The sequence below is a fragment of the Myxocyprinus asiaticus genome, chromosome 12 (assembly GCF_019703515.2).
Source record: "Myxocyprinus asiaticus isolate MX2 ecotype Aquarium Trade chromosome 12, UBuf_Myxa_2, whole genome shotgun sequence".
Lineage (NCBI taxonomy): Eukaryota > Metazoa > Chordata > Actinopteri > Cypriniformes > Catostomidae > Myxocyprinus > Myxocyprinus asiaticus.
This window is the reverse complement of record NC_059355.1, coordinates 26,449,475-26,471,867: the sequence shown is the minus strand read 5'-3', so window position 1 is coordinate 26,471,867 and position 22,393 is coordinate 26,449,475. Positions and strand designations below refer to the sequence as shown.

Genomic DNA, 22,393 nt, shown 5'->3' with positions numbered 1-22,393 from the left:
TAAGTGAGATCCATGAGTGATGTTGCTTATTTTGTTTATTTTTTTAGCGAGTCTAATTTAAAGAAGGCACCAGGGAATAAGCTCACCAAGTCGGCCTCTCTGCCTGGTCAAAATGGAAATCCAACTTTTGCAGCTGTAGCCGCTGGCTATGACAGAAGCCCTGGTGAGTCTGTCTATAACAGGGGTGCTCACACTTTTATTGCTTGATCTACTTTTTCGTAATGCTATTACAGTAAGATCTACCATACACAATTCAAATATACAATGTAGGCAGTGTTGTCATGACACCAACATTTCAGAAGTCGGAACCAATACCAGTGAAATGTATTGATTCTCAATGCAAAAAATAATACTGACTAATTTGTTAATTGGGTAAACATTGTTTCAAGTTCACGTAATTATTCAAGACAAGCAAGCATTCAGTAATATATTACTTAATAAATTCGTTTTTGATAATTGCTTACATATGATTTCTGAAACTATGGCTCATTTTCTCTGAACTCTACATACAAAACCCCAAAACACACACACAACATGCAAAATGTCACACATCTATTGCAAAAGCAAACACTTCATTCAAAACTAACTCTTTTAAAAATTTAGTTTTTGCATCAAAACTCTACACACAAACCATCAAATGATTAGCTCTTATACACACCAACTACACACGGATGTGACAAATGTAAAACACTACTGTCTTGCGTCTTTTGCATGTTCATTGTGCAGTGGAGTGCACAGCAGTTTGTCTTAGCACTCTCACGTACATATGTGTGTGTATATCTATCTATATATATCTATATATATCTATCTATCTATCTATATATATATATATATATATATATATACACACACACATTATGTATGCATATTCAGTATATATTTACACTATAAAAAGAAATTGGAAAAAATAACATTTCTTTCTCAAAACATTGTATTTTCATCCAGACTTTAAGGATGAAAAGATTTCTAAGTGAAGAAATTAGCTTTAAGTGTTTTCATACGTGAGCACTGGGTGAAGGTAATCGGTAAATGAGTGTGGCATTTTGATTGGCAGTGTTTTCCAAATGAAACCCGAGCTGTTAGTTTTAAATGATGTGTGTAATGTAGAGAAATGTTTTTAGTGTTTTGCAAAAAGTGTGTTTTACAATTGCAAACTGAGTTTAAAGCAGATAATGTGCTTACAGTTTCACAAACTTGGTCTGAAATTTAGGTACATGAGTTAATGGTTTCAATGAGTGTGCCTCAAGTACCACTTTTAGTGTGTAAGTGACTGTAAAAAAAATTGTAAGAACAAAGAAAATTAAAGAAAACTGTCCCCAAAAAGCCTAACAGCAGTTTTTAGTATTTAAGAAAACATTCTTACATTCTTGTGGATTACAGGTCTTCACTGTATAATTATAATACATTGATATTTTATTTTAAAATTACTAAAGTTATCTAGCCAAGAGCAATGAATGTTTTTCTTGTTATTGTTGTTAATATTAATGACATAGACAGTGGCAGGTCTGTCAGGCTGCATTTGCACTGCAAGTCCTAATGCACAGATCCGATATTTTGATACAAATCCGCTTTTTGTCCCTTTGTTTATGCTTACTTCAGTCATAACTGACTGTGTTTCTATCAATACCTCGCTAAGACAGGCATTTTGAAATATATTTGACCATCACACAGGCACGTATATGCATTACCAGGAGCGCTCACAACACACACACACACACACACACACACACACAAAAAGAAGCCATCTTGCAAGTTTCCGAAACCTAGGATGGCAGGGGAAGAGTCATTTATATTCATGAGGACAGCAATAACTGATTGGACGATTCTGTAATTTTTATCAGAAATGCGGTACCTGATTGGTCGGAGAAACTATAGCCCTAGTCCTAATAGCAACCGTAACCAATCAGGTAGAGCTTTCCTCATACATATGAATAAGTCTTTTCCTGCCATTCTACATTTTGGAAATCCACCCACGTGGGAGCCAAAATTAGGAGATAAAAAGTGATATTTAAGAATTTTGTTATTTGAGTAGTTTCTCTAATTCCTTTACCGTTTGACCCGTTAACAAGATCACCAGTGGTTATCTTGTGATCGACTAGTCGATTGACTTAATGAGCACCCCTGATCTATAAAATATGTTGCTGATAGGTCAACTTTAATGTTGTTGTGCAGGATGCAGTCATTGTGTGTGTGCTTGTTTTCACAGGTGGTAGTGGCTCAGGTAAGACTGATGGTCTGGGGAAGGTGACACTGTCTCACATGACATCAGTGGAGAGTGATGGATCTGACAGGTGTGTTGCCTTAGCAACGAAACATTTAACCTTCTCTCTTCTTTTATACAAATGGACATTCATGGTGTTATTGTGTATCTTTTAGTTCTGGACTATGGAGCCCAATAGAAAACACCAACAGCCCCAGTTTTGGTACAGTTAACTCTTTCTCTGCTTTTGGACCCAACAACCCGCTCAACCTCTCTGGAGGTATGCAACAGCCAACCAACTCAAATTAAAAATAACGTTTTTATATATTACTGTATTTAAATATAGTATATATTTCCAGTTATAAATCTCCATTGTATCCAATATCACAATTATTTTCTATGTTAGTTTTCAGAGGCATGACTGTTCCAAAGAGTTCAGAGCCCCAGCAGAGTTGGCCTGACTACACTCCTGTGTTCCCGTCCATTTGGGATACTGAGCCTTCTAATTCCTGGGCTACCAGCACTGGATCTCCAGCAACTCCAACAACTGTAAGACATCCTTTTACACTATATTCAAGCAATAATACATTGCAGAGAGATCGAAAGGATCTTACTGGTGGACAGTGCAAATTGTTAGGATTTCTCAACCAAACAGACACTTTTCATCCCAAAGCGATTAATTTAAATCCAAAGCCTTGGAGTAAAATACACTTAGCAGTTTGTTTGATCCCTAATCCTAAGTAATAAACTTAAAGTAACTCATTCCACATTGTTTGTACTACGGACACGAATGATACCTAAAGTCATGCAGCTTGCTGAGGAAAGGAGTGCTGTTACTTATCTAAATTATCAAATTTATGATGGACTTACAATGAAGGAGGGAAGCAAGCCATTTGGGCTGGGTGATAGGACGATTTATCGGATATCGACGATATCTTACAAAGATCCCAATGCCGACTGCGACACTCAGTTGACAGACGATGAATGACAATATCAGGTAATGGCAAAACCATGGATCTGGGAAGTCATCTAATATATTAAACAGTAGCCCAGGGTGTGAAACTAGCACCACCACCCGTCCAGCTCCTTGTCCAAATGTATTTCATGCGTGGGTAATTTTACTCATCTACTTGCAACAGGCCGGTGACCTGTAAGATGTCTCAGAGTGACACATGACAAGAAATGCTGTTTGTCACAAAGACATGTGCTTGGAGAAACACACTTTATTATATTTTTAAGAACAGACAAAAGAAAAGCCGTCAATGCTTGTGTCTGATTTGCTGTTTGTTCAGAGTCGTGCAGCATGACGAGCCTGTCTTGTGGAACAGGCGGATGTAAAGTGTTATCTTTTTTTTTTTTTTTTTCTCTTTCATTCATCTGAAAACTGCAAGAATAATGTCGTCTATGAGAATGCTGCAGAAGGTGCTGTGAGTTTAGTTCGCTTTATTTCCACTGACCTGTTTGCAGTTAACCTGCATTGTGATCGCAACTCTGCAGGTTATGTAATATACAGTGCTGATTTCTTCTGTTTTTCTGTATATCTCACAATTCTAAATTGTTTCAAAAATTCAAACAAAATCTAACATAAAACAAAGGCAATCTGAGTAAACACAAATTATTTTTTTAAAATAACTTTTTTGCTTCAATAAATAACATTATCCAATACCAACTGGGCCTGTCTGAAAAAGTATTTGACCCCTTAGTTACTAAATCCCCAAATCTATGAAATGGCATTCATAATGGGGTTCAGCTGGACTAGACACACCCAGGCCTGATTACTGCCAGCCATGTTCAATCAAATCAACACCTATATATATATATATATAACTTTTTCAGCATCATGAAGTTGGCTAAAAGGTCTCACCCAGTAGCACACTATGTCAAGGTCGAAAGAAATTCCGTAAATGATGAGGAAAAGGGTGATTGAAATGCATCAGTCTGGGAAGGGTTACAAAGCTATTTCAAAGGCTCTAGGACTCCAAAGAACCACAGTGAGAGCCATTATCTTAAAATGGAGAAAACTTGGCACAGTAGTGAACCTTCCCAGAAGTGGCCGACCTTCCAAAATTCCTCATCCAGGAAGTCACAAAAAAGCCATGGACAACATCCATGGAACTGCAGGCCTCTCTCGCATCAATAAAGGTTACTGTTCATTACTCCACTATCAGAAAGATACTGGCCAAAAGTGCCATCCATGGAAGAGTGGTGAGGCAAAAACCACTGTTAACCCAGAAGAACATTAAGGCTCATCTGAATTTTGCCAAAGCACCTTGATGATCCTCAAACCTTTTGGGAGAATGTGAAACTTCTTCGAAGACAGTGGTCCCGTTACATCTGGCATAAATCAAACACAGAATTCCACAAAAAGAACATCATACCTGCGGTCAAGCATGGTGGTGGTAGTATGATGGTGTGGGGACGCTTTCAGGGCCAGGGTGACCTGCAGTAATTGAGGGAAACATGAATTCTGCTCTCTGCCAGAAAATCCTAAAGGAGAAAAAATCCGGTCATCAGTCCGTGAGTTGAAGCTCAAGCACAACTGGATTGTGCAGCAAGACAATGATCCAAAGCATAGGAGTAAGTTCACCTCTTAATGGCTCAAAAGAAGCAAAGTTAAAGTCTTGGAGTGACCTAGTCAAAGTCCTGACTTGATCCCGATTGAGATGCTGTGGCAGGACCTTAAATGGGCAGTTCATGCTCAAACCCTCTAGTGTGGCTAAACTAAAGCAGTTCTGCAAAGAAGTGTGTGTCAATTTCACCACAGCATTGTGAAAGACTGATCTCCAGTTATTGGAAGTGTTTGGTTTCAGTTGTTGCTGCTAAAGGCGGCACAGTCAAGTTTAAGGGGCAGTTCATTTTTCACATGGGTGATATAGGTGTTTGATCACTTTTTTGCTTCAATAAAAAAAATATTTACTCAGGTTGCTTTTGTTTTATGTTATATCTCATTTGAAGATCTAAAAAAATTTTGTATGAGGAATACACAAAAATAGAAGAAATCAGGAAGGGGAAAAATTCTTTTTCACAGCACTGTATAACTTTGTATAAAAAAAACAAAGACAAAAGTGATTAAATCATAAAATAATACAAGACACGTTCACCTTGAACCTAAAATTGAGTTCTGTTTTATTTTCTTTAGGCAGCATTAATCTGTATTATCAAAATGCAATGCAAACACAAATTCGATAAGAACCCACATTTGGTAGCATTATTTTGGGAACGCAAGGGAATTTATTAGGCTTTATTACACTGCCTGGCCAACAAACAAAGTCGCATACTAATATTTCGTTAGCGCGCCTTTTAGCTTTGATTATGACACGCATTCGTCGTGGCATTGTTTCGACAACCTTATGCAAAAACAACATTTATTTCCATCCAGAGTTGCATTAATTTTTTGCTGAGATCTTGTATTGATATTGAGAGTCAAACCACTCTGTAAATTTTTCTCCAAGACTAATCAATGGGGTTAAGGTCAGGACTCTGTGGTGGCCAATTCATGTGTGAATATGATTCCTCATGCTCCCTGAACCACTCTTTCACAATTTGAGCCCAATGAATCTTGGCATTGTCATCCTGGAATATGCCCGTGCTGTCAGGGAAGGAAAAAAATCCATTGATGGGATAACCTGGTCATTCAATACATTCAGGTTGTCAGCTGACTTCATTTTATTGCCGCATAACATTGCTGAGTTTAGACCTGACCAATTGAAGCAACCCAAGATCATAACACTGCCTTAAATCTAAATGGCAACTTTTTATTTTGGCCAGGCAGTGTATTATGATTAGTATTATCTTTACATTTATAATTGTCTTTAGTTCTTAATCTGTAGGCTATTAGTAATTTTCCACCTGTTGTCGTAGACGGATGCTTGCGTGGTGGCAAATGTGTTGGAGATGGTACAGTAAATGTTTGGATTTGGGGAGATGGTTAAAGATTTTTTTTTGAGGGGCCTGGGTAGCTCAGTGGTAAAAGACACTGGCTACCACCCCTGGAGTTCACTAGTTCGCTAGTTCGATCCCAGGGTGTGCCGAGTGACTCCAGCCAGGTCTCCTAAGCAACCAAATTGACCAAGTTGCTAGGGAGGGAAGAGTCACATGGGGTCGCTATAATGTGGTTCGTTCTCAGTGGGGGCGCGTGGTGAGTTGAGCATGGATGCCACGGTGGATGGCGTGAAGCCTCCACACGTGCTATGTCTCCATGGCAACGCGCTCAACAAGCCACGCGGGTTGACTGTCTCAGACGCAGAGGCAGCTGGGTTCGTCCTCCGCCACCCAGATTGAGGCGAATCACTACGTGACCACGAGGACTTAAAAGCGAATTGGGTGGAAAAAAATAAATGTTTATTGCTTTTTCATTTAAAGTGCAATTTGAATTTAGAAATGTCTTTTGTATGTTTTTCGTGTTTCAATAAATTAGTTACATTTTTAAAGCAAAATCAATAAAGCAGAAATATTCACCCACCCTCGGCAGGGGGGTTGATGATATTATTGTATATTGTGATTTTTTTTTTAAGGTGATTATCGATAAAATATTTTGTACATATCGCCCAACCCTACAAGCCATATCTAGGGACCAGAATATCAGTTCTTTTGTCTTGGGCCAGTGAGAAACCACCAAGAAAATCCTATTAACCGCATAGTAACAAAACAACTTGGCAATTGCATAACGCCCTGGCAACCACCCTCAATACTCATTGTGGTGGCAAGTTTTGCATGGGTAAAAATCTAGTTACCATTAAACGTTTCATTTTTAAGATCTCTGAGTAGATTAAGATAATAAATGATTTCATAAAGTTTTATATAATATTAGAATTCTTTCAAAAGGCAAGGAATTAACTCTCAATGTTCAACTCTGAATCCCCCTCAGTTCTATAAAGTTTCCCCTTAGTGCAGATAATGTTGCTCTGCAGGTCAGGACATCACCATTCTTTCTCTTTCTGCCTATCTTTAGTCCATTTTGGGGAACGCACGCAGTCCCTGGTCCTTCAGCAGCTCCATCTGGTCTACAGGCAGTGACTCCACTCTGCACCCCTTCAACCCTCCTACTTCCTCCACTCTCACTGATTTAGTCAGCCACACTGCGCCGCCCACACCTGCCCCCAATGATATGGGCCGCACTTACAATCCCTGGAGCATGGGGTGGTCTCCCTCTCTAAATCGCTGGAATTCGGAGCCATGGCCAAACAGCCCCGACAACAACAATGGCATCTGAGGCCGAATAGCCCCAGTGAGCAACAGAAAATGCAGTTGTTTCTAAACGTTTTTGTTTTTTCCTGGTTAAACAATATTTGTACGCCAAGATAATTTTATTGATGAAAGTCGTAAATTGTAAAGGTAAAAATGTTGCATTTCTAAGTCCCCGTCAAAATTCAGATCTATTTATATTGGTGGGGGATAAAAATTGCCTTAAATTACATTTTTAACTGACACAATGAATGATAGATTGAAGACATTGGCTGAATGCTATTGCCCTTGTAGGGATGTTTTTCTTTGCGATTTTAGAGATTCCCTGTTTTGAGTAATACTGCATTGTTTGGATTTAAAGTATATGGCCCAGTATTACTTTGTTTAAAATGCAAAAAGCAGTGTTACTCAACTTTAAAATAAGCACTTTGCATAAAACCCCACTCTTACAGAGCTAATATTTTGGTTTAAGGATTTCATTCATTTTAGTGCATTTTCTGGCCACACTTGTTGGTTCATTTAACATTCAGAAAGTGGTAAGACAATTATTTTCATGTTAATCATAAGGTCTACCCCCTCTAAGTCAAAGCCAAATCATAAAAACTTTCAGGATTTGAGATTTTATTTTTTTAATTGACCTATGCTTAAAGTGAAAAGCTTTATTGGCTGAAATTGGCTTTTAATTTGAGGGAGCTTAAAGAAGTTTGTTCTGTGCATCATTCATTTGTCACTTAAAGAGTGAAATATTTGTTACATTGGTTGAAATAAACATATCAGTCTGGAACATTGACTCCTTGTTTTATTTCTACTTAATCTTAACCCTGCTTCATAGAGCAGGAGCTCAGTTATATGCATAGAAAAGGATGCTACATTTGAAGATGAGATTCCAAAATGGAATACTTGTGCAATGAGTGATTGAAATTTCCAGTTGTGTTTGGATAACATTTAATAATCAGCAGAGTATTCTGAAGAATGCAGGTATAAAAGTCACCCTTTCCATCAATTGACCCTTCGCTAAACTTTGCCCCCCGTGGTTGCGGTCGCTCTCTCTGGCAAACTCTGCAGAACTCCCTGTTCGAATGAATGGGAGATTGCCGTGGATGGAGCAGTTTTTGGCTAAATATTCTCATAAACTGAATGGATAATATTTTAACGTGGGCTGGTACAAAGAGTGACATTGTAATGCATATTTATCTGACTTTTTTGTATAAGAAATTAAATTACACAGTAATTTATTAAAAAATGTGGAGACTGAATCAGAATCAAGGCATACGATTATCAGTCAGTTGAAAAGAGAAAAACGTAATTTTAAAAGCGATTACACATCTAATAACATTAGCGTAAGTGAACAGAGCTGTTTATAATGTCTCATAACGTATTCGTTGTGATGCTGTGAACTGTTTATTTACTATGAATCAATATATACATAAATTAACGTTCAGTTATTAGCTGGAGCAAATCTAGGTGTCGTTACAAATGTTGTATGCTCATTTGGGAATGAGGACTGACAGTTTAAATCCATGCTCTTCTCCAGATTTATTTAATTTTTAAAAACAAATATACTGCGTGTATCATCTCTGGGTGACTCGTGTCACTATTACAAACGACCCGGCAACATGTTTGACATTTTCTGGATTATTTCGACAATCCCACTTAAAAGTACTCAAACACGCATTACTTCCATAGGCCTTCATTGGAAAATAGAAAACGCGAATCAGAGTAATGGCGGGAGGGCAACAGTTGCTAAAACAGGATTGGTCATTAGTGCTTTTAAGGCGGGGCTTAGTGAAAGGTCAATTCAAAAACCGTCAGTATCATGCTAATTGTAGAGAAGCTGTGAGCATAGAGCTGATAGGTCATAGGTCCTCATCACAAACACACAATGGCCTTAAGTATGTTGGCTGGGTTCAAAACCATTATGCCTTGTCCCAAGTCCCCATGCATCTCTACCCATACAGCACACTCCAAGTTCTCTATAATCACACTGCTGTCCACACAAGCTGCCACAGCAAATGCATCATAGGGTACAAATCCTGAACCAAAAACAGCACATCTCAGTTGATGCCAAACTCTCTAGAGAAGGCCCAGCACTTGGAGGTTATCTTCTTCATGAATCAAGCAGCTGATGTATCCTGATTGACCAGCAGCAGCTTATCAAAAACCTCCTAGCAAAAAATGTCAAATATTTTGGAACATCGGCTGCAATATGGGCACTATAGAGTATGTAAATGAAAGCCCTCAATTTGCTCATGAAGAGCGAGTCTTACCCAAGACAGTTTGTTTCTGCAAGTAAACTCCCAGGTTGCAATGCATGTTGTGGAGGTAAAAACTAGGTAAGCTGATTCAGCAACCACCCTAAAATTAAACAATGCACATGGTGTCATGTTTCCCTTGCCTGGAAGATAAACAGTGGTCAGTATAGGCAGATCAAGCTCTATATGAAGAACCATACACCTCAAGTCCTGATTGGGTTACATGCATGATCTGTGCTGTTGTGCTTTCTCCAGACTGTTGCTCTCTATACAGGCTTGATATTATGTGCCATGTACATATCTACCCAGCCGTGCACAGTGCCTGTTTTTTGTTTGTTTTTTTTGCAGCAGCAGAAGCCTTATTGGTATGGAGTAATTTTATTACCTTCCATATTATTATACGGATCCTTGAGTTTCTGAGGGAAGGTGGGATCTAATCTAACAGCCAGAGCCAAGTTAGTAAGTGGACCAAGAGCTATGAGAGAGACCTGTGTATGGGTAAACAAATAGATCAGTGCATTCCATTGTCAATCACAACATTCTGCAAGTGAACTTGTCACATCAATTTACATAAACATATTTTAAACTAATTTCTTATTTTTTGACTTTTACTCATTACATTTTATTTTATTTATTTATTTTTTTTTACCACTCCCTGCTTTTCATTCACCAGTCTTAGCATGGCATGAACAGCATGCTCTTTCTGTTTCTGCCTCTCCCAAATATCAGTCACTATCCTCCAGAACAACATCTAATCGATCTGTGCCAAAGTGATCTTTATATGGCTTCACGGCTCCAACTAGAGTGCCTGCAGACCCTTTGAAGACTGGAATCTGAGGAGAAACGATTATTTAGGAATACTTTTTAAACTTGCTTTAATTCGACTCGAACTAATAAACACGAACACACGCTCACCTACACCGTTCACGCACCTACCTCCGTTCTGTTGCAGTTCAGACTAGAAAGGAAATTTGGTTCAGTCCACTTTCAACACACCCAAGCTCTACTTCTCCTAAAAGAAAAAAAAAAAAATAGAGGTGAAACTATCTTTATGACAATCAACATTTTCAAAAGTATCAACCAAAAACAAAGTATTTCATGACAAATATCATTATATATATATTTTTATAAGTATCTTATAGTGTTATAATGAATGTTTGAGTAGTTCGTAGTTCTATTTTATATGTCCTAACCACCCCCTCCCCCTCATTTTCAGGTTGGTATAACCCACTGAAACCCTCTTAGGCCGTTCACACCGAAACATTGTGTCCGTCCGCGCTGGGTTTTTTTTTTTATTGTTTTTCTTTGCGCGAGACGGACATCTTTGAACGTTGTTCCGCGTCTCGCTTTATTTTAGTATCTCGCGCAGGAGCGCCTCGTTTTTTAGTTTATAAGAAGTTTAAAAGAAGTTCAACGGTTAAAAACGCGAGTCTATCTTTTTTATTATTTATTTTTTTAGCGCAAAACAAGTTTGATGTGAACGGCCCATCCATAGAACGGTCGCGCAGCGCAGTATATATTTACGTTATTCCTGCAGAATTAACCAGGTAGGTGCAGACAGTCTGCTTCTCTTATTTTAATAATGATCATATACGGATTTCCCAATTATCTCTCTAAGTAAAATACGCACGATTCGTTTTATCGGTGGATTCATGTGAGGAGCCGATTGATGGCTACAGGGATACTACTTCGCTATTACTATTTGTCAATCTTGTATCTATATTATTTGTTTTGAGTCTGCGACTGTTTATTCTCAGTTTCAGGCCATTTATCATTTCATATATTCCTGAACTGAAATGTTGCCTATACGCTGTCATTGATTAAAAGACCTAAACGATGGTAGTTGACGATGGTGTTGATGTAGATTGAATTTTGCAGCCAGCCATGTGGTAACATTTAGCTTTAGTCCATTGAAACCATGAAATATATCTTATTGAAAGCTACTGTCAGTGTCATCAACCACCGCAGCATATGACAGTATGATAGCAATCTCTGGCGTAGTTTACATATAAATGTTAATCATGGTGATGGGAGTCAACACTGTCACACCTTAGTGTGCACAAATGCACCATACATTGTTACAAATTTGTTAGCTTATCGACTGACAACCCAAACACCCACCCTCTAGTTATGTACTATAAATATATACAATTATTTATTATTAATATTATACTTGAGTTTAAATGATAGAATTTTTATATTATTATTATTATTAAATAGAATATATACACTGATCAGCCACAACATTAAAACCATTGACAGGTGAAGTGAATAACATTTATTATCTCATTACAGTGGCACCTGTCAAGGGGTGGGATATATTAGGCAGCAAGTGAACAGTCAGTTCTTGAATTTCATGTGTTGAAAGCAGGAAAAATGGGCAAGCATAAGGATCTGAGCGACTTTGACAAGGGCCAGATTGTGATGGCTAGATGACTGGGTCAGAGCATCTTCAAAACGGCAGGTCTTGTGGGGTATTCCCGGTATGCAGTGGTTATTACCTACCAAAAATGGTCCAAGAAAGGACAAGCGGTGAACAGGCGATAGGGTCATGGGTGCCCAAGGCTCATTGATGTGCATGGGGAGCGAAGGCTAGCCCGTCTGGTCTGATCCCACAGAAGAGCTACTGTGGCACAAACTGCTGAAAAACTTAATGCTGGCCAAAATAGAAAGGTGTTAGAACATACAGTGCATTGCAGCTTGCTGCGTATGGGGCTGCGTAGCTGCAGACCGGTCAGAGTGCTCATGCTGACCCCTGTCCACCGCCGAAAGCGCCTACAATGAGCACGTGAGCGTCAGAACTGGACCACGGAGCAATGGAAGAAGGTGGCCCGGTCTGATGAATCACGTTTTCTTTTAGATCATGTGGACGGCTGGGTGCGTGTGCATTGTTTACATGGGGAACAGATGGCAGCAGAATGCACCATGGGAAGAAGGCAGGCCGGTGGAGGCAGTGTGATGCTCTGGACAATGTTCTGCTTGGAAACTTTGGGTCCTGGGTCTCAGCATGTGGATGTTACTTTGACATGTACCACCTACCTAAAGATTATTGCAGACCATGTACACCCCTTCATGGAACGGTATTCCCTGATGGCAGTGGCCTCTTTCAGTAGAGTAGGATAATTTGCCCTGCCACACTGCAAAAATTGTTCAGGAATGGTTTGAGAAACATGACAAAGAGTTCAAGGTGTTAACTTGCCTCCAAATTCCCCAGATCTCAATCCGATTGAGCATCTATGGGATGTGCTGGACCAACAAGTCTGATCCATGGAGGTCCCACCTCGCAACTTACAGGACTTAAAGGATTTGCTGCTAACGTCTTGGTGCGAGATATCACAGGACACCTTCAGAGGTCTTGTGGAGTCCATGACTCGATGGGTCAGAGCTGTTTTGGTGGCACGAGGGGGACCTACACGAAATTAGGCAGGTGGTTTTAATGTTGTGGCTGATCGTGTATATAGATCAGTTTATATTCTGCTTAGTGGAATTGTTGTTTCCGTGTATGTTGTATACACTGCAGTTGCAGTGCAATGCAATTTCCCTCATGCGATTTAATTATCTATTTACCATTTTATCTTGTTTTTTAACTCTAGCTTGTGGTTGAAAATCCATCTTTGTGCTCAAATTGGATCAAGCCATCACAATTGGACGTACACCTGTAGATTATTCTCTTAACCACCATCCCAGTTCTCCGTTCAATGCCTAACACTGTGGAAAGTGAAGGTGCCAAGGTATCTACTAGTACTGATCAGAAGGTCCTGTCACGGGCCTTGGGCAGAGAGGATGAGCGCGACCGCAGCTTCCTGAGCCCCTTGACATGTGATGTGCTGCGGGCACGACGGGCCTCCAGTGCAGAGCTCCAGCTTCCTTGGTCTTGCCCTGTAACGCACTCCCAGGAGAAGTTTTACACCGTCTGCTCAGACTACGCGCTGCTCAACCGAGCCCGACCCATCATTACATCTGTTGATGCACCTTCAACCAAACCAGACAGTGGGACATCATCGGTCAAGCCCATCACTGGGACCCCTTCCCAGAGTCACTCTGGGGGAATCAGCGTGTCTCTAGAAAGCAATTGTAATATGGAGGTTGTGTCATCCAGCAACAAACCAATGCTGGCCTGGGAGATTGACACCTCTGATTTTGATGCTGTTTTAATCAGAAAAACTAGAACAAGTATGTGTCTCTGAAATGATCACAGACAAGTAAATACATTGTAGGCTTTGAAAATGATTACATTATTTTCTATTAACTGAGACAAGTGTGAAAATGTCAGGTTCATTCTTATTCTACAAGCTGGTAAACAGAGAAATGCCAGGAAAATTAGATTATACCATCTGCTGTAGTTTATGTAACTCCATAGTGATGGCGTCATTGACATAGGTGACTGAGTGCCTTGGAGTAATCTGACAGAGGCACATTTAGATTTGATGGCTATCATCTCACGGTGCTAACCTGAACAGTCTGAACTATTGAGAAAGTCTACTTGTAGTTTGTTTGTTAAATTAATCACAGATTCAGATTTTAGAGAGAATGTAATTCTGAGGTTCTTTAATCTGATTATATAGTCCATTCCCTGTCAAGCACCAGCAATATAAACAAAGACAGCACATTCATAAGAAGTTGGTTGTGTAAATGGGCATTATGCAATGAATTAGAAGAATAGAAATATGGACTTATGTTCTTTTTTGCATTAACTGTGTGTTTAATGTTGTGTTTTCTTTTTTTTCACTTCCACCAGTCGATTTTGCTTTAAAAATTCAATTCATTTATTGAAACACGAAAAACTTAAACCAAAAGTATTTTAACTTGCGCTTTGCACTGGCAAGGAAATGGTTGTCTTCGCACGTTGTGCTGTGCTTAGCAGGATCATGAAAATAGAGCCCAATTTTAAAATGTTATTAAAGGATAAAGTTGGTATTTTTTTTCTTAGGTAATTTAAAGAAATTCAACTCCAAGAAAATGAAATCATCAGACAGGCTGTGCAGAAATCTGCAAGATCTCTCACCTCAAGCCTCTCTGGAAGAGATCAAACAGAGAAAAGTCTTGGACCTCCGTAGATGGTAGAAGTGCATATCTTTACGTTCGTACTCATTGGAATGAGAAAATAAGCCTCAAAGGGTATACATTCATCAACTTTTTTTTTAAACTAATTGATGTTCTCTCCGATGTTCTAGGTACTGCATCAGCCGTCCGCAGTACAAAACTTCATGTGGAATGTCTTCACTTGTTTCATGCTGGAACTTTCTATACAGTACTTTAGGGGCAGGCAGGTATGTGTGTTTCTTGCATGTATTGCATTCATCTGAAGTTTTAATAATGGAATCTGTAGAATTGGCTGTGGTGATTTAGTGCATGAGACTTTCCACAAACTTAGAAAAACAAAGTAACATTTTTTTTCACTGTACAGAATCAGTACAGTACAGACTTTCATTGTATTCAAAGACACAATGAGGAAAGTGTCTCAAAGTGTATTTTAGGAGCAAAAACAGCACATTTAGTTGATCTATTTTAGGATTTGTAAGATATTCTTTGTAGTCTTTTTAGAAATAGCAAAGAGTAACCTTTAGGTTTGATTTGTTCAGCCTCCCACCCATTTCTCAAGAAGAAGCACTGCACATACTTGGTTTCCTGCCTCCGTTTGAAGATATCAAGTTTGGACCGTTCACCGGCAATGCCACTTTGATGAGGTAAGATTACTGCATTTCTTCCTCTTGGAAAGTTTCTCAGTTGCTGTTTTAAAAATACATTACACATCTATTTTTATATTGGTGCAGATGGTTCAGACAAATCAATGATCATTTTCGAGTCCGAGGATGCCCTTATATTCTTTACAAACCTCATGGGAAGCACAAGACAGCAGGAGAGACAGGTGTGTGAATTTAAAATTTTTCATAAGAAAAGAGGCTGCAATAGTATATTGCTCTACAAATGCATTTTTGATGTAGTCATTTGAGTAAATTATAATTATTGTTCATCCAGTTTGTTCCCTGATGTGCTTCCTTGAGGTCAATTAAAAAAAACTGCTTGTCAATTTAATTTATAGGAACTTTAAAGCATATTATTTTGCCTGATAAATAGGCCATTAAATATTTTCTCGGCATAGTTACAGCATTTGTTTCTTCATTCTAGCTGAGGGGGCTTTGCTGAAGTTGACTCAGGGACTCAAAGATGAATCTATGGCCTATATTTACCACTGTCAAAATCACTACTTCTGTCCTGTGGGCTATGAAGCTACACCACTGAAAGCAGTCAAAGCATACAGGTACAACATACAGAGTTGTATGTCTATTTAGTAACCCTAACCCTAGTCCATTTCCAATTATTTTGGATGACAAAGTTTAAAGAGAAACTAAAATAATGCATTACATGATGAAAAGTTATAATACTATAGAAGAAATGTTTTAATCTCTGCCAATTTGTACCAGCCCTTTCTCTAAACCTTTTTTTCACAGGGGTCCATTGCCTCTTAATGAGATGGAGCACTGGATTCTCATTGGCGAACCAAGCAGGAAACACCCTGCAATCCATTGTAAAAAGTATGGTTCATTTTATTCAATTAAAGTACTTCTTAATAAATACGTCACACGCATTCTTATTGGGCTCTGATTTCCTCAGGTGGACTGATATTGTGACAGATCTGAACACTCAAAACCCAGAATACTTTGACATTCGCCATATAGAAAGAGGCATTCAGTATCGTAAAACCAAGAAGGTAAGTGACTTGGGCTTGAACTTTAAGTATTACATAGATTTGTGGTTTTTGTGTCTGAATATGTAGAGTGCAGCTGAGATGTCCTTTGTAATTCCTAATATTTTTATAGGTAGGGGGCAATCTGCATTGCATCATGGCCTTCCAAAGAGTGAACTGGCAAAAGCTGGGACCATGGGCACTGGAAAACCTTAGGCATGATCAACACCATCAGGCTCCAGAACACAGAGGTCAAGCGGCAACAGAGGACGGTTCTGAAGTGAGAGCAGTGAAACGCTTGGGCCGGTCCCTCAGTACAGGGAACCAGAAGTCAGACAATGCCTGGAAGCGTTTGTCCAACACAGCAGAGTATAGGCACAGAGGCTCTCCAGACAGTGACCTAAATGAAGATATAAATGATTAGGTATCCAACCCTCATCTTGAAGAGCTAATTGGGTTTTCAGTAGTTATAAACAAGCACATTTACCTCTTCTGGTTGTTGGCAACAGTGAAAGGTTATAATTAGATATGTTACATTAGATTGCACTGCAGAAATTTTTTTATGTTGTATAGTGGGTGACTCTGGGCTGGTCGCCGCAAAGGAACTGGCTTGATCCCCATAAGGATGGAGCCATCACCGTTGTGCACTTGAGCAAGGTACTTAAAGGAATTGTTCACCCAAAAATTAAAATTCTGTTATCATATACTCACCCTCATGCCATCCCAGATGTGTGTAACTTTCTTTCTTCAGCAGAACACAAATAAAGAATTTCTCAGCTCTTTTGGTCCATACAATGCAAGTGAATGTGCAGCAAAACCTCCACTTTAACTTACACTTTATTCTTCTTGTGTTTTTGGTGATTCACATTCTTCATGCATACGCCCCCTACTGTGCAGGGGGAAGAATTTCTAGCAAAAATGGACTTAAATATTGATCTGTTTCTCACCCATGGATTTAACCACAGGAGTCTTATGGATTACTTTTTGGAGCTTCAAACTTTTGGCACCCATTCACTTGTATAGACCTACAGAGCTGATATATTCTTATAAAAATCTTAATTTGTGTTCTGCAAAAGAAAGTCATACATATCTGGGATGACATGAGGGTGTGTAAATAATGAGGGAATTTTCATTTTTGGGTGAACTATTCCTTTAACCCCTGATTGCTCCCCATGTATTGTCCCTGTAATAAGTTCATGGCGCCATTCTAGGGCAGCATTAAGTAAAAGTCTTGGAAACAAATTCCATCTGCCCTAGTTATGTGGCGATAAAGGTTCATTCTATTCAATCCAAAATTACTACCCAGTGGCTCTTCAAGAAGAGGTTAAGTCACTTCTGATTGGTCAAAATGCTGCTTTGGAAAACATATTGTGGTTAAACAGATCAGTAAGTAAACTGTGCAATGGACCCTTTTCACATTTCTGGGTTTGGAAAGTAGAATTAAACTATAGCGGGGTAAACTTTTATAGAGGTACATAGGAGACCATAGCAATATAATTTTTTTGAATTCCCATCTGCTCCACTATTACGTTTCCACGACTTTTCAAAAGAGTGGGAAAAAATAAAGAGAGATGGATTGTGATTGTAAGATGAGAGAAGGAAGCCAGATTTACTATTTGAAACCCCATTGCAGCAGTGCTAAGTATTTTTTTTAAATTAATGCCAGGGTAATATAACGCAGAATAATGTTATAAATTGACGTTAAATATTTAAAAAAAGTTTTACGCTGCTAATTAATGCGGAAATACTTTATCACAGTCTGTGGAAAGAGTCTATTAACTGCAACTGTACCAAGATCATTAAGTGAATATTTTATTTTAAAATCAATAGCATAAATCCATTTCAGTGACATGCTTCTTGGTGGACTTTTGTAGATAATTGGACCAAACTATGGACTGTTCTACGAATAACTAATTTGCCTAGAGTGCATACAGAACACTCGTAACACTACATGGAAGACTATTATTTATCAATACAGCTTCTATTATTATATGAACAAAAATGGCTTTATTAGTATAAGTCGTGAAACAGAACAAACTATGTCAAAGTTATTAGAGCAGAACATATCAGGCTAAGTGTCTAAGTGAGCATTTAAACATTTAATTTCACACTGCTGAATCAAATTCAGGTTATAGTGAAGTGACATGGTCCAATATGACAATGCTTTCTTATTGCAAATAGCAAGGATTACATATTCTTTGTGAAATGCTCTAAGCTAACACTGCATGATTGCTTCCATGTTATGCACATTACAATTTGTTGTTCATTTAAAGGGATAGTTCACCCAAAATTTAAATTTCTCTCATAGTTTACTCACCCTCATACCATCCCAGATGTGTATGACTTTCTTCTGCTAAATACAAGACTTTTTAGAAGAATATCTTAACTCTGTAGGTCCATACAGTGCAAGTGAATGGGTGCCAAAATTTTGACCTTCCAAAAAGCATATAAAGGCATCATAAAAGTAATCCATACGACTCCAGTGTTTTAATCCATGTCTTCAGAAGTGATATAATAGGTGTGGGTGAGAAACGGATCAATATTTAAGATCTTTTTTGCTTGAAATTCTTCTCCCTGCCCAGTAGGGGGCGGTATGCATGAAGAATGTGAGTCACCAAAAACACAAGGAGAAGAATGTGAAAGTGATCTGTTTCTCACCCACACCTATGATATTGCTTTTAAAGACATTGATTTAACCACTACTACTACTTTTATGCTTACTTGTGTGAGCTTCAAAATTTTGGCACCCATTCACTTTGTGTGAACCAAAAGAGCTTAGAATTCTTCTAAAAATCTTCATTTAAGTTCAGCAGAAGAAAGTCATACACATCTGGGATGGCATGAGAGTGAGTATATGATGAGAGAATTTTCATTTTTGGGTGAACTACCCCTTTAACACTGCAACATCCAATATATGATGTTCAATGTCTAATCATCACAAATCCCATACTAATGAGTCTAATGTGTTGGTATTTTTATTAAAAGTATTTATACATCTTCTTACATATCAGTACATTATTTCAGAGACAACTACTATAGATGTGAACGAAGTCATGCTATTTCATGCGTCATGGTTGCACATGTAGCAGTTTCAGCTCAGTTATATTAGCAGAACCAACACGGCAGCAGCCACATGTTGAGAGAAAGTATCTATTCAGTGAGTCAGTACTACAGGAAAGAACGATGAGTCATTGCATTTGCACTTACATTAGAGCTTATTTACTTTAAAAAAAAAAAATACTGACCAATCCACAAAGCCCCTTGTTCTTTCCAGTCAAGACTTAATTTTGCAAATGATGTCCTTTTCTCTGTTTTCCATCTGCAATTGTTTAGGAAGAACCACGTAAACAACAACAGAACACAAAGACTGTATGATAATACTGTGTCAGTTATGATAAAGTAAATTTAATGAACTGATTAAAAAGTAATGAGTGTTAATTCTGAGACAGAAGCTACTGATTAACCTTACCTTGTCTGGGGATCCCAGCCCTCTCCACTGTTGGGATAGACCACCCTTAAATCTGCTTTTTTGTGTACTTTGGCTGACTCTAGAAGAGGTTTTACAAGATGAGGAGGACAACAGTTCACCCCAACAGCAACCAGCTGTGTGGACTTACAAGCCACCTGAACTGCTTCAGAAAATCTCCTCCCACTTGAAATAATATGTCCAGAAACAGACCTAGGATTAATACTAAGACTAGCACACTTTCATTGTTTTAGTCACAACGCAATCAGTCTTCGCAATCAGAACAAATAATGGGGCATCCATTAGTATCAATCACCTTGCAGGAAAAGGAAAGCCAGGCTTTGGTTTCAGGGAATTCTTTGAGTACTTCCACCAGATCCTCTTCCTCTTTGAGACCTGGAATAGTCTCCATGGCAACAAGATCAATTCCAGCCTTTACTAAACACTGAATCTGGGCGATGCCAGTCTTTCAACTCCTAAGACAAGGGAGGAAAACATGTATTTGAAACACTAATGCAGTGGCTCCCTGTGTGGATAGATAGTGTCATCTTGCCTTACCTCCACTGCCATCCTGTCTTCATAGGCCCCCGTATACTCTGACCTATCATGTAGAAATGCTCCATACGGACCCACTGAGCCTGCAACCAAAGGCTCTCTTCTGTCTTCTTGGGGACACATTTTAGAAAAACATGTCTTGTGTTTGGATCCTTTATGACATTTTAATCTCATTTAGCTATGTTTGAATATACAGGTAACCTAAATTAATGAGTTATTGCACTTTGTAAAATGCCTAACATGTAGTTGTACTCAATGAGCTAGATAAATATTCTGGTTTAGTAGGAGTTGGACTTACCTGATAAGAATATGTGAGACAAGAACTCCCGCTCTATCTCTTTTCCCAGTTGAATCCCAGACATCATCTGCTGCTGTTCCTCCTCAGGCTGGAGACCAAGATGTTTCGCAAATCCCTCAATGCTGGCCTGATAAGTGGCTGGTGTTATAACATCAGAACCACTTTGAAGAATTCTGATGAAAGAATACAATTTAAGTATTAGGATCTTAAAATGATGTGCCATCAATAACTCATCTAATATAAAATTGTTTTTGACATAGACATGGACATAGGGAAATATAGTCTCAGGTAAGCAACTGACAAATCCATTAACTTTTTTTTTTTTTTTCAACATAAATTTTAGGTTAAAATATAAATGTATGTACAAGTTTCTCACCATTTTTATCACCTTCTTGTTTTGACAGACGAATTAATTTTAAAATTACAAATATTCCATGTCAGTGTGAGTCTACAAAAACTGCACATATATAATAATTATACAAGAATTAGAAATATGTTTAGATTAGGTAAATTTATAGTTTAATTGTTAAATGTAGATGTAGTTAAATCTATTTCATAATTTATAATTAAATACATATAATTATATAAATATATATTATGTATAATATGTAACATACTGTATAAAGTTGTATATAGCTTTATAGTTTTAGATGAGATACGCCTATAGCATGTCACTGTATAATGAAGTAATACATTAATACAAATGTTCGCTTCCGTAGAGGCCCTGTCCCAAATGGCGCACTTCATGTGGACTTGCGGTCTTGTAGCCTTCAGTTGCGCGTGCTTGTGAAGTCTACGAGTCCGTTGTGTGTCCCATTTATGATTTTAGCATCCCCCATTGCGCCCTCGATGCGGTCTTCGTCAAAGCCCACACTGCTCCGGGCTGACGGTAGTCCGCTACCCAACAGTCCTTGCGACAGACCAATCAGAAGGACTCCAGTTTCTGAACTGGAGGAAAAAACATGGCGGACAGGGCGATGTTCAATTGCGGATTAAAAATATATTTTAATAATTGCTTTTTCCTGATTGTATGAAGAGCTTGCTTATCATGGGTATATAGAATCACTTTTAAGTCTGATGTGTAGAACTTGTTCAAAACTTTGTTTTATTTAATTTCCTAGAGATATGGAATTACTCCTATTCAATTTATTGTTAATGTTGATTCAAAGAGGATTTAGAATTATTGTGAGTCTCTAAAATATCAAGACAGGAAAGAATAATTTAATGCACATGGCTGTAGCTTGTAAGATTGCTTATATTTATTGATATAGTAACATTCGGTCTAACAGTGCTATTTATACCTGCAGAAGTGTGGCTGTGTATATTTTATAACTATTTTTACGAATATATGCTGGTATGTTCTTTCTATACATTTTACTGTGTTCTAAGTTATAACCATCCATGTGTCTGAATAATGTTTATTTGTTCTCTAAAGATATAAAACAATGTTTATTTATTTATTATTTTTATTTTTATTTTTTTTGCTGTAGTCATATGTGCACTTTGTTTTTCAGAGGTTCTTTATTATCTAATGCTTTATTGTCAGTGTGTTGCTTGAAATTATTTAATAAAAACAAATATTCAATAGTTACTTTAAAGTGTGTTCCTTTACCCTATCTATCAATGCCATGACTTTTTTAAATAATAATTTGTAAAACTGCATGTAAATAAAAACAATGTAAAAAATGCGTCATCTGATTGCAGTCTTTAAGTCTGTTCCAAATGCACACTTTTACCAATCATGCCCCCT

General features: G+C 38.2%; 3 protein-coding genes across 12 annotated transcripts in view; 2 read left to right on the top strand and 1 right to left on the bottom strand.

Annotated features, from left to right (window-relative positions):
- The window catches only part of LOC127448726 (transmembrane protein 131-like), a 95,296-nt gene extending 87,128 nt beyond the window's left edge, over positions 1–8,168 (top strand). For all 3 annotated transcript variants that reach the window (XM_051711488.1, XM_051711487.1, XM_051711486.1), the window contains 5 exons: positions 48–163; positions 2,207–2,291; positions 2,377–2,480; positions 2,607–2,749; positions 7,152–8,168. In XM_051711488.1, the coding sequence (XP_051567448.1) occupies positions 48–163; positions 2,207–2,291; positions 2,377–2,480; positions 2,607–2,749; positions 7,152–7,412 (709 nt within the window). In that variant the 3' untranslated portion in view covers positions 7,413–8,168. The remainder of the gene's footprint in view (positions 1–47; positions 164–2,206; positions 2,292–2,376; positions 2,481–2,606; positions 2,750–7,151) is intronic.
- A 2,721-nt stretch (positions 8,169–10,889) lies between these two features.
- LOC127448766 (basic immunoglobulin-like variable motif-containing protein) lies at positions 10,890–19,321 on the top strand. Of its 2 annotated transcripts, XM_051711614.1 has the most exons (11): positions 10,890–11,183; positions 12,851–13,059; positions 13,230–13,809; positions 14,567–14,696; positions 14,811–14,906; positions 15,219–15,323; positions 15,411–15,505; positions 15,766–15,898; positions 16,089–16,172; positions 16,252–16,348; positions 16,458–19,321. In XM_051711614.1, exons 3-11 carry the CDS (start codon positions 13,335–13,337, stop codon positions 16,746–16,748), a joined length of 1,506 nt encoding a protein of 501 aa, XP_051567574.1. In that variant the 5' UTR covers positions 10,890–11,183; positions 12,851–13,059; positions 13,230–13,334; the 3' UTR covers positions 16,749–19,321. The 2 variants fall into 2 exon arrangements, with proteins under 2 accessions (XP_051567574.1, XP_051567573.1); XM_051711613.1 differs by lacking the exon at positions 12,851–13,059.
- LOC127448768 (uncharacterized) lies at positions 16,576–22,248 on the bottom strand. 7 transcript variants are annotated; one of them, XR_007898585.1, is made up of 6 exons: positions 20,644–22,241; positions 20,349–20,455; positions 20,107–20,266; positions 19,794–19,976; positions 19,570–19,643; positions 16,576–16,724 (listed from the first exon to the last, which is right to left on the bottom strand). XR_007898585.1 is itself a non-coding variant. In XM_051711617.1 (3 exons), exons 1-3 carry the CDS (start codon positions 21,020–21,022, stop codon positions 20,213–20,215), a joined length of 540 nt encoding a protein of 179 aa, XP_051567577.1. In that variant the 5' UTR covers positions 21,023–22,248; the 3' UTR covers positions 20,095–20,212. The 7 variants fall into 7 exon arrangements, 1 of the variants encoding a protein (XP_051567577.1); XR_007898586.1 differs by lacking the exon at positions 16,576–16,724 and having other exon boundaries at positions 19,473–19,643; positions 20,644–20,816; positions 21,020–22,245; XR_007898587.1 differs by lacking the exon at positions 16,576–16,724 and having other exon boundaries at positions 19,473–19,643; positions 20,644–20,816; positions 21,261–22,245.
- Positions 22,249–22,393: the final 145 nt, after the last annotated feature.

Coding starts and splice junctions, on each gene's coding strand:
- LOC127448766 (XM_051711613.1), top strand. CDS start 13,335: ATGCCTAACACTGTGGAAAGTGAAGGTGCCAAGGTATCTACTAGTACT. Junction 14,907..15,218: donor AGTACTTTAGGGGCAGGCAG/GTATGTGTGTTT, acceptor TGATTTGTTCAG/CCTCCCACCCATTTCTCAAG. Junction 15,324..15,410: donor GGCAATGCCACTTTGATGAG/GTAAGATTACTG, acceptor ATATTGGTGCAG/ATGGTTCAGACAAATCAATG.
- LOC127448768 (XM_051711617.1), bottom strand. CDS start 21,022: ATGGTGAGAAACTTGTACATACATTTATATTTTAACCTAAAATTTATG. Junction 20,456..20,643: donor GTCTCACATATTCTTATCAG/GTAAGTCCAACT, acceptor TGTGTCCCCAAG/AAGACAGAAGAGAGCCTTTG. Junction 20,267..20,348: donor AAGACAGGATGGCAGTGGAG/GTAAGGCAAGAT, acceptor CCCTTGTCTTAG/GAGTTGAAAGACTGGCATCG.